The 11,730-nt window shown below is 34.7% G+C and overlaps 1 protein-coding gene across 2 annotated transcripts; it reads left to right on the top strand.

Moving 5' to 3' along the window:
- LOC109847036 lies at nt 369–2,719 on the top strand. Of its 2 annotated transcripts, XR_002248592.1 has the most exons (6): nt 369–1,158; nt 1,250–1,444; nt 1,551–1,823; nt 1,926–2,234; nt 2,320–2,407; nt 2,501–2,719. XR_002248592.1 is itself a non-coding variant. In XM_020416281.1 (5 exons), exons 2-5 carry the CDS (start codon nt 1,720–1,722, stop codon nt 2,657–2,659), a joined length of 660 nt encoding a protein of 219 aa, XP_020271870.1. In that variant the 5' UTR covers nt 369–1,444; nt 1,551–1,719; the 3' UTR covers nt 2,660–2,715. The 2 variants fall into 2 exon arrangements, 1 of the variants encoding a protein (XP_020271870.1); XM_020416281.1 differs by having other exon boundaries at nt 369–1,444; nt 2,501–2,715.

Genomic DNA, 11,730 nt, shown 5'->3' on the forward strand with positions numbered 1-11,730 from the left:
CATTTTGGTTGTTATTTGGAATACTCCATGTTTGAAATAAAGAAAAAAGGACTTAATGAAAATGAAATGCATTATCATTGCACATAAACTATGATAAAGATGTCCATATCATTTATTATTGCCATCTCATGTAAACATTTCACCATAAGTTTCCCTCACAATCTCACAGAATTACAGACATTAGTACATTACCAAGTGAGTTACTACAAATGGCATTCAATAACTATTCCAGGAAATTTTATAGAAGAAATAATCTAGAGATTTTAATGTATGTTGTCTTTCTCTTCAAAATAATCCTCCAACTTCGTAAGTAATTTGCCATGATATATTTAATTTTTAACTCTTTCTGAATTATAATTTTTGTTGTAAGCCATGATGTATAATGTTTGTGTTAATAAACTTGTTAATATGCGTCTTAATTTGCCCAAATATATTTAATTTTTAACTCTTTCTGAATTATAATTTTCTTGTAGGGCTAAGATAACACACTTGAGAATTCCGGCCAATTTGTGTTATTTTCGAGATTTAATTGATAAGCGAATAAAATTAGATGAAAGACACCTAAAAGCCCTACAGACGACACCTTTTCACAGCTTTCTCAATATACCCACATCCTTGAGCAATGAGCAAATAGCAATTGATTGCTTGATTCAAAATTTTAATCCTGATAAATGCTCATTCATGATTGGGAATAAAAATTGTGTGTTCGGTATAGATGATATTCACCGAATTACCGGATTGCCAAAGGAGGGAATTCCGATAAAAATGAGTGGGGCAGCGGCTAATACAATCTACACCTATTTTGTAAAGAATTATAAGAAAGCCGATGAGGAAAAGAAGGCGGTGATTTCGGGGAAGCGCGATAGAATGGCCGAGATGATTGTAGATATGATTAATGAAGACCCTATAATATGTGTGAAACTTATTGTGGCTTTCATTATCGGCTTCATATTATGCCCGCGGACATGTAAGACATGTCCCTTGTGGGCGTTTAGATATGCGGAGCAGTTATCAACTTTGCATAAATATAATTGGTGCCATGCGGTGTTCACTCTTCTTTGCAAAGAGATGAGTAAATCAAAGAAGTCTCTTAGTATGCGGGAATTAGGTCAGCGCTCAAATGCCGGGTACATGGGTGGTTTTTCCTCCGTTTTACTGGTGAGTTACATGAACATTATTTTGTATATCTTTTCATTTTGATAATGATTATTGTTTATGCACATGCTAATGTGTAGTTTCTTTTTTGTAGGTTTGGTTTTATGAAAAAGTAGGGGAATTAGAGTACACTTCAGATATTGAAAGGTTACCGCCGCTCTTTTGTGTGAAGAGTACTGGAAAGTGGAGGAGGACTACTATGAACAAATTATATAGAGTCCCGAAGTTGGTTACGGATAATGGCCAAGAGAATACTCCTCTTATTCATACGGCATCGCCAATAGTATTTGTACATATCGTTGCTCTAATAGTTCATTATTTTATGTCCCTTTTGTTAGTATCTATGTTGCAACTATAGTATACATACTAATACTAGCTTTTTTTTTGTCAAATAGGAATCAAGGAAAGCTGAATTAATTTTCTTAATTGCGGAGAAGACGTACGAGTTGAATGAGCTCACTACAGAATTACGAGAATTAGAAGAGCGTAGTGCTAGATGCCAAAAAAAACCAAGGAGAAAGAGGATGACGGAAATGTAACTGAAGAAAAAAAATCAAAGAGGATATGGAAGCTAAGGAATATGAGAATTTGGAAGGAACTGGGGAAGCCGATTTATGTGATGACTTTGTGATGAGCGCAAGAGACATGAGAATTTTAGAAGATGCTCGGTGAGTTTAGTTTTTTAAATTTTCTTGCAATTTTAATTTTTATATTTTCCATATAATTCTTGTGTAACTCTTTGTTAATTATATGCCTTCTCGACTCTATAGAGATGTTTCTCAAAAAGATGAAGGTGGTAATGAGAATAACAGAGAAACGCCATCTATCAAACGGGCTGTCGGAAAGAGGGAGAGGAAGGATGGACCCTCTGTTACTTCACCTTATATGCCTCTAGATCAACCAAAGGAAGGCACAAAGAAGAGACGTGTCATCCAGATATTGGATAGTCCTGATGGGAAAAAAAAGTACAAAAATGAAGAAGGCTTCATACCTACATCTAGAGACTATCCAGGTAAGGCACTGGCGTTTGATTATGAGAACAAATTAATTGAAGACTTTCTACAATCGAGAATGAACAGGTAACTGTTATTGACTTATTCTAATAATAATCTTTGAATTTACTTAATTCTAGTAGCAATTTTCTCACAATGTACTTGCATATAGTGATACGTACATTTGGAAGTGTGCCGAAGCAAGCGTATCATGCTTAGATGCTTATATACTATTAACGGGAGGTGAACTCAGTGACGATGTAGGTTCTAAACAATTGTGTTATTGATTGTTTGATGTTGTATATAAAATAATTTATATTAACTATTTTATTCATTCATGGTAAATTTTGTAGGTGATCGATGCATTTGTTATTCGGCTTTGTAACAAGATTGAAACAAATAATAGTTATGATCGAAAGATACATGTCACAAGACCTTGGCTTGCAGTAAGTATATCCTTGTTTTTTTCACTAATTGGTGGATATTATTATTATGTTATCCCACAATGTTGACATTATTGCATCTTTTAGCAAGCATTTCTAGAAGGAAATCTTGAAATGGTGGCAAAACGAATGAAGGAAAATATTTCTCAGCAGAAGTTCTTGGAGTGTGAAAGAATTCTGATCCCGATTGTCAGCTCCGGACATTGGCACCTTGGTAGAGTTAGTGAGAGAGGAGAAAAAATTCTATCACTACTCCTCAATCAACTCCCCCATTTATACCGCCAATGTTGTGAAATTTAGAAATAAGTTTATGAGTTTCATTAAGAGTAATTGGGGATTAGGGAAATCGGAGCATCATGGTCTTGTGTCAGTTTCCGTGCCACAACAAGGACCGTAAGTGTTTCATGCATTTCTAATTTAATTGTTCATTTTTTTTGTTCATATGCCACAACAAGGACCGTAAGTGTTTCATGCATTTCTAATTTAATTGTTCATTTTTTTTGTTCATAGTCATTTTCAATATTGTAATATTTTTCCCTTAAATGCAGAACGTTAGATTGCGGGATCTTTATGATTGAATTCATCAACAGCATTGTCGAAAAACGGTCGATAACAATTTCAAAAGGAGATTGTGCAAAATATAGAGCAAAGTTTTGTGCTGCTCTTTTGTATGCACGCGATTCACCTTTTTTGTAAATATTATTTTAATTTTCTCAAGTTTTGTGCTGCTCTTTTGTATGCACGCGATTCACCTTTTTTGTAAATATTATTTTAATTTTCTCCAAAGTTTTTGTTGTGTATTCAATGTTGTAAGTATGTTCATATTGTTAATATGTTGTTAATTGTTTTGCGTGTACATTTACAGACAACTACGTTGTTGTTGTGTGTTGTAAGTATTTTCATGTTAAATGAGAAGTAAGCTAGGGCTAACATAGCCACCAGAGCAAAAACTTGTGATAGAAATAACGCCAGCCAGCAGTAGAACTAACTCGAGAAGGGATAGAACTAAACAAACACTTGTGCTAGAAATAACGCCATCACGAAGTAGAACTAACTCGATAAGGGATAGAACTAACAGGAGGGTAGCTAGAACTAACAAGAAGTGAGGTAGGCCTAACATGGCCAACAGAACACACACTTGTGCTATAGAAATAACGCCAGCCCGCAGTAGAACTAACTCGAGAAGGGATAGAACTAACAGGAGGACAGCTAGAACTAACAAGCTGTGGGGTAGGGCTAACATGGCCACCAAAACAAACACTTGTGCTAGAAATAATGCCAGCCCGCAGTAAAACTAACTCGAGAAGGGATAGAACTAACAGGAGGGCAGCTAGAACTAACAAGTTGTGGGGTAGGGCTAACATGGCCACCAAAACAAACACTTGTGCTAGAAATAACGCCAGCCCGCAGTAGAACTAACTCGATAAGGGATAGAACTAACAGGAGGGTAGCTAGAACTAACAAGAAGTGAGGTAGGCCTAACATGGCCAACAGAACACACACTTGTGCTAGAAATAACGCCAACACGAAGTAGAACTAACTCGAGAAAAGGGATAGAACTAACAGGAGGGCGGCTAGAACTAACAAGAAGTGAGGTAGGCCTAACATGGCCAACAGAACACACACTTGTGCTAGAAATAACGCCAGCACGAAGTAGAACTAACTCGAGAAGGGGTAGAACTAACAGGAGGGCGGCTAGAACTAACAAACGTGAGGTAGGGCTAACATGGCCATCAAAATAAACACTTGTTCTAAAAATAACGCCAGCACGAAGTAGAACAAACTCGAGAAGGGGTAGAACTATTCAAGAGGGCAGCTAGAACTTACATATCCAATAGAACCAAAACTTAAACTAGAACTTAAAGTTATCTGGAGGTGGAAATAACACGAGATCAGCTAGAACTATCACATTTAATCTAGAACTAACATAGTCATTAGAACACAACTAGAACTAACATAGGCATTAGAACCCACATTTAAACTAGACCTTGCGTTATCTAACACGAGAATGGCTAGAACTAACACGGAAACGGCTAGAACGAACATTAGCCCAGGTAGAACTAATCAATTCAATAGATCCAACACTTAAACTAATATTATTCACTTGTACTTGGCTGTGAAGGTTACCGAGACATTATAGGTTTGACTGCATTCATTGTTTTTGCATAGTTCCCAAGGTTGAATAGTTAACTCACCTTGTAAAAGTGCAGTCCCAAGGAGGAGAGTTAAGATAACGTGGTCCGGAACCTATCCCCACATCCCACGCGGCAACATCACCATCCCCAAAACCTGTTCAACCCCAGGATAGGATTGATTACCTTTTCGGCGCAATCTTTTTCGGATCTCCCCATCGCCGACTCTCTGTAGACTCTTCCTCATTTATTTTATAAACCCCATACTTTTACCCTCTCCCCTACACCTTCAAGTTCCCCTGTATATATGGCGTTGTAAAATCATGGCTAGTTCTTGTACATCCGATGAAGGTCATGGCCTGCCTGGGACACACGTTGATGTGGATCTTGGATATCCCTCATGCTATCCCCATTGTATTTGCTCTTAGTTCCATCAGTGGGTGAATATACCTGGCTCCCTTCAAAGAGTTTGTACATTAACGCCCAGTTAAGATTCATAAGCGCATGGAATACGATCAATTCAGATGGGTCATGCGTGAATCACATGGGGAGGCACAAATGCTGGGGAGAGAATTGTCCTCTGGCATACGTTAACACTCTATAGCTATACAGTGTTAACGTAAGCCAGAGGACTATCTTTTTGCTAGCATTTGCATGCCTTCCTAGGTGATTCACGTATTGACCCGTCTGAATTTATCGTATTCCATGCGCTTATGAATCTTAACTGTTGTTATTGCACAAGCTCATTGAAGGGAGCCAGGTATACTCACCAAAGATACTGGAACTAAGAGCAAAGACACAGATTGTACATGCAGTTGACATTACTTTAATACAAGGTTGTTTTGTTAAGTCATCACGTTTTATTATAAAGATTATGGACTGGTTGTATTGTTATGTTTGACGTTGTGTTGTCAAGCTTATGGACGGATTGTCAAGGTTATGTTTTGGTTTTCAACCTCTCCGATTTATTGCGAAGTTTAGCACTCTGTTGTCAAGCTTATGGACTGGTTGCGTAGTTTAGCGCTCTGTTGTCAAAATCTAATCTGTTTGTTGTTAAGCTTATCTGCTGTTTGCATTTAATTCTACTGTTGTTGTGAAGCTATCTGTTGTTTAGTCTTTGTATTAATTCTACTGTTGTTGTGAAGCTATCTGTTGTTTAGTCTTTGTATTGTTAGGCTTATGGACTTGTTCAAAAGTTTAGATCTTGGTTTGTATTGTTAGTTCCAGCTTAGTCTATATTCTTCTATTGCCCAGATTCGAGCGGAATCAGATAGAAAATGACCAGGTTGTGCCATGTTAGTTCTAAGTTATGCCATGTTAGTTCTAACTTATGTCTTGTTGGTTCTAACTTATACCATGTTAGTTCTAATCTACACCATGTTAGTTCTAATTGTTGTTTTCACTGTAATTTCTCCGCCCGTACTCGGAATGAGGTGATTTAAGATTTGTTAAAAAGCTGTTGAAGAGTCCTACAACTTTAGCAATTAGAACTAACATGGAGAATTGACAAACACTTGGGCAACGTTTTGTACCTCATTGCTATTTATAGATTCGTGTTAGTTATAAAATTGCTAGAACGAACATTAACCCAGGTAGAACTAACATATTCAATAGATCCAATACTTAAACAAGAACTTAAAGTTATATGGAGGTGTAAATAACACGAGAACAACTAAATTAACATATTTTAGCAATAAATTATGTTAGATATTACATTAACATATTAACTCTATATTAATTACATTTAATATATTATGTTAGATATTATATTAACACCTTCTCAAACTCAAAACCAAAACACCAAAATTAAAACTTATTTTAGGTGTTTAGAAAAAGTGTTGCGTTTTTGGGTTGAAGACGATTTAGCTCAAAAAACACCATGGTATCCATACGGGAGCCTAAGTCATTTGTTTTACTGGTTTTGTTAGTTCTAGCTTAGATGTTGTTAGTTCTATCATCTGCCGTGTTAAGTCTAACTGCATTCATGTTAGTTCTATCGCCAGCTAGCGTTAGTTATAGTTTAAGTGTTGGTTCTATCGTCTTTGTTAGTTCAAGCTTAATTGTTGTAAGTTCTCGCTTCTCCAGCAATAGATCTAGCTGTTCTCGTGTTATTTCCATCTCCATATAACTTTAAGTTCTAGTTTAAGTGTTGGATCTATTGTACTTAATGAGTTATATTATCTTATAATTATTACATATTATTTTCAAAAGGTTATATATTTAATAATTTTGGTATATCAAATTGTAATGGTTATATATTATATTATATTTTTAAAATAACCTTATTTTATTATTAATGTAATATAATATTATACTATTGTCAATATAATATAATATTATACCCTCATTCATATAACATAATATATCAATAATGTTAATACTGTGTTATGACTCGTGTGTTACTAATAAATTAATCTGATATAAATATTCTAATATTATGTTATATACTATGGTCTTTAATAGGGCTGAGTTCATTAATAGTAATTTAATAATATATTAGCAATTTATGATATATATGTAAATAGTTATTGTGAATATATTATCTTTACATTAACATATGATAGCAACTAATTATGTTAGATATTACATTAACATGTTAACTCTATATTAATTACATTTAATATATTATGTTAGATATTATATTAACACCTCCTCAAACTCAAAACCAAAACACCAAAATTAAAACTTATTGACAACGTTTTGGGTTGAAGACGATCTAGCTCAAAAAACACCATTTTATCCATACGGGAGCCTAAGTCCATTTGTTTCAATGGTTTTGTTAGTTCTAGCTTGGATGTTGTTAGTTCTATCGCCTGCCGTGTTAAGTCTAACCGCATTCATGTTAGTTCTATAGCCGGCTAGCGCTAGTTATAGTGTAAGCAATTGGATCTCTATCGCCTTTGTTAGTTCCAGCTTAGTTGTTGTAAGTTCTCGCTCCTCCAGTGATAGATCTAGCTGTTCTCGTGTTATTTCCACCTCCATATAACTTTAAGTTCGGGTTTAAGTGTTGGATCTATTGTACTTAATGAGTTATATTATCTTATAATTATTACATATTGTTTTCAAATCGTAGATTATTTAATAATTTTGGTATATCAAATTATAATGGTTATATATTATATTATATTTTTAAAATAACCTTATTTTATTATTAATATAATATAATATTATACTATTGTCAATATAATATAATATTATACCCTCATTCATATAACATAATATTATCAATAATGTTAATACTGTGTTATGACTCGTGTGTTACTAATAAATTAATCTGTTATAAATATTCTAATATTATGTAATATACTATGGTCTTTAACAGGGCTGAGATTATTAATAGTAATTTAATAATATATTAGTAATTTATGATATATATAAATAGGTGTTGTGAATATATTATCTTTACATTAACATATTTTACCAATAAATTATGTTAGATATTACATTAACATGTCAACTCTATATGCATTACATTTAATATATTATGCTAGATATTGTATTAACACCTCCTCAGACTCAAAACCAAAGAGAACAGCTAGATCTATCACTGGAGGAGCGAGAACTTACAACAACTAAGCTGGAACTAACAAAGGCGATAGATATCCAATGCTTACAATATAACTAGCGCTAGCCGGCTATAGAACTAACATGAATGCGGTTAGACTTAACACGTCAGACGATAGAACTTACAACATCTAAGATAGAACTAACAAAACCAGCGAAACAAATGACGTAGGGCTCCCGTATGGATAAAATGGTGTTTTTTGAGCTAAATCGTCTTCAACCCAAAACATTATCACTTTTCCTAAACACCTAAAATAAGTTTTAATTTTGGTGTTTTGGTTTTGAGTTTGAGGAGGTGTTAATATAATATCTAACATAATATATTAAATGTAATTAATATAGAGTTAACATGTTAATGTAATATCTAACATAATTAGTTGCTAAAATATGTTAATGTAAAGATAATATATTCACAATAACTATTTACATATATATCATAAATTACTAATATATTATTAAATTACTATTAATAAACTCAGCCCTATTAAAGACCATAATATATTACATAATATTAAAATATTTATAATATATTAATTTATTAATAACATACTAGTCATAACATAATATTAACATTATTAATAATATTATATTATATATATATATCATAAATTACTAATATATTATTAAATTACTATTAATAAACTCAGCCCTATTAAAGACCATAATATATTACATAATATTAAAATATTTATAATATATTAATTTATTAATAACATACTAGTCATAACATAATATTAACATTATTAATAATATTATATTATATGAATGAGAGTATAATATTATATTATATTAACAATAGTATAAAATAATGTTATTTTAAAAATATAATATAATATATAACCTTAACAATTTGATATACCAAAATTATTAAATATATAATTATTTGAAAATAATATGTAGTAATTATAATATAATATAACTCATTAAGTACAATAGACCATTATAATACATTATACAATTTTATATTGTATTATATTTAATACTTCTAATAATATAATAATGTAAACTAAATATTGTAACATTTTATTGTTATTTCTAGCTTCGTGTTAGTTATAATACGGTAAGTGTTACCTTTTGTTTAGATCACGTTAGTTCTACCTCATTTCTTGATAGCTCTAACTTCGCGTGTTCCCAAGAAAGACATATCCCTTCGAACCCGGATCCTCTTATTATTAATATCCTGGTATTATCGATTCACCCAGAATAGTCACACATCCCACCTAATCGCGTCTTTCCAAGACAGGTCCCAACATCACTTATGTTCACGTCATATTTTCATGGTGTTAGCTTTTATATATGTAGGAGTACTAACTTTGATGTTAGTTCTATTTGAGTTAATGTTAGTTGTTGGTTATAGTGAGTATGTTAGCCCTCGTTAATTCAATATTAGTTCTAGCCCTTCTCGCGTTAGTTCTACTTCGTGCTGGCGTTAGTTCGAGCCCAAGTGTTTGTTGTGGTGGCCATGTTAGCCCTATATCACTTATTGATAGTTCTAGCTGTCATCATGTTAGTTCTAGTTGATCTAAAGTTAGTTCTAATTCGTGCTGGCGTTAGTTCCGTCACGATTGTTTCTTCTGGTTGCCATGTTATCCCTAGCTCACTCATATTCAGTTCTAGCTCACTTCTTGTTAGTTCTAGCTGTCCTCCTGTTAGTTCTAGCCCTTCTCGTATTAGTTCTACTTCGTGCTGTCGTTAGTTCGAGCCCAAGTGTTTGTTGTTGTGGCCATCTTAGCCCTATATCACTTATTAATAGTTCTAGCTGTCATCCTGTTAGTTCTAGTTCATCTAAAGTTAGTTCTACTTCGTGTTGGCGTTAGTTCCGTCACAAATGTCAGTTCTGGCTGCCATGTTATCCCTAGCTCATTTCTTGTTAGTTCTAGCACTCTTCCTGTTAGTTCTAGTCCATCTCGTGTTAGTTCTACTACGAGATGGGCGTTAGTTCTAAGGGGTTAAGAACATTTGATTTTCTTTCAAGTGGGGGGAAAGGAAGCATCGTTTTTCCAAAGTATCGGATTTTAAAAACAAACGTAAAATAGTGTCGAGGAGTGTGCAGCGGAGACATCATGTAACGAGGCCCCTTGTATTCTTCCCCACGTGGATAAGCTCTAAATACACACAGTATTTGTCACGTGGCCCCAACGTATAGGATTTTATAAAAAGTGCCCGGAAAGTTACGAACTTGCCCATCTGAAAGGACTAACATGGGTTTACTGCACCCCCTCCCTGCTCAAGTACCCTTTCTCACTCTCTCTCTCTCTTCCACCGCTTAGGAGCCAAAACTCTCCAACTTCTAATTTTCTCGTCGGATTTCAACAGTGGTAAGGATATCGCTGGAAAAATGTCGTCCGTGGAAGTAGAATCCGTTAACAATTCCGAAGTCGCTCATTGCGCCGATTCGAAGGGAAAAGATGGTTCATCTGTGATTGGTAGCATGGAGGAAGCCACTCAAACCCTCTTGGTCATGCAAAGGCAGGCAGTCGAAGCGCGAGACTGGGAAAGAAAAACGGCAGAGGTTGGACGTACCAGCGAACCGTCCCCAAAAAAGCAGTATGTGCTAGGTTATATAACATTTTGTGACCTGATGTAATTTGCCCTAATTTCAGTTCATCCTAAACAGTGATTGGTTCAAGCACAGCCCATGTTGGTTCTAGTTTGAGTCAATGTTAGTTATAGATTGAGTTCATGTTGGTTTTATAACAGCCCGCGTTAGTTCTATTAGATGACGTTAGTGTTAGGTCTAATTTCAGTGGGCGTTAGTTCTAATTTAACTTGAAAATTTTATTTCTTTACAGGAAAAAGCTTGCTTATACTGAATCAGTTGAATCAATAAGGCTAAATGCCAATTTCGGGGCGTATTGGGAATTCATGAAGCGGATTGCCCCGAAGATGCGCCAGTGGCACAGGGATGCGTACCGTGGCTCTATATTTGAGCACTATATTTTATTTGGGCCTCCTGCGCCTGATCGCCCCTTACTGGAACTGCTGTTGAGCTATTATGATGAAGCCAATGGAAAATTTTCTATCCCTGATTCAAAGACTAGTGGGGTGAAAAGAGTTAAATTTGATATACAATGGGTCCACAACCATACATATTTCCCAGTTAATGGAGAAGTCCCAAGTATCAATCGGGACTCAAAAAACAGAATCTGGGTGCAATACTTCGCTCCTCTTTTCAAGACTGAAGAGGGGAAGAAGTTAAAAAAAGCAACAATCACCCATCGCAGATACCTCGAAGGGCAACTGGAGAGGCTTGTGGAATCTACAGAACAGCAGGTTATCCAAGACTTTGTTCTGCTGCAAATTCTGTACCAATGCTCTATGATATGGTACCCCAGATGCGGGGAGGGTATCCCTAGACCTATACGCAGGTACCTAGATAGCATTGAGAGGGTCAATGGAGTTGCATGGGCCCAATTAATTTATTCAGAAATTATCAGGGGCATT

This window comes from Asparagus officinalis, chromosome 7, assembly GCF_001876935.1.
Source record: "Asparagus officinalis chromosome 7, Aspof.V1, whole genome shotgun sequence".
In the NCBI taxonomy this organism is placed as follows: Eukaryota; Viridiplantae; Streptophyta; class Magnoliopsida; order Asparagales; family Asparagaceae; genus Asparagus; species Asparagus officinalis.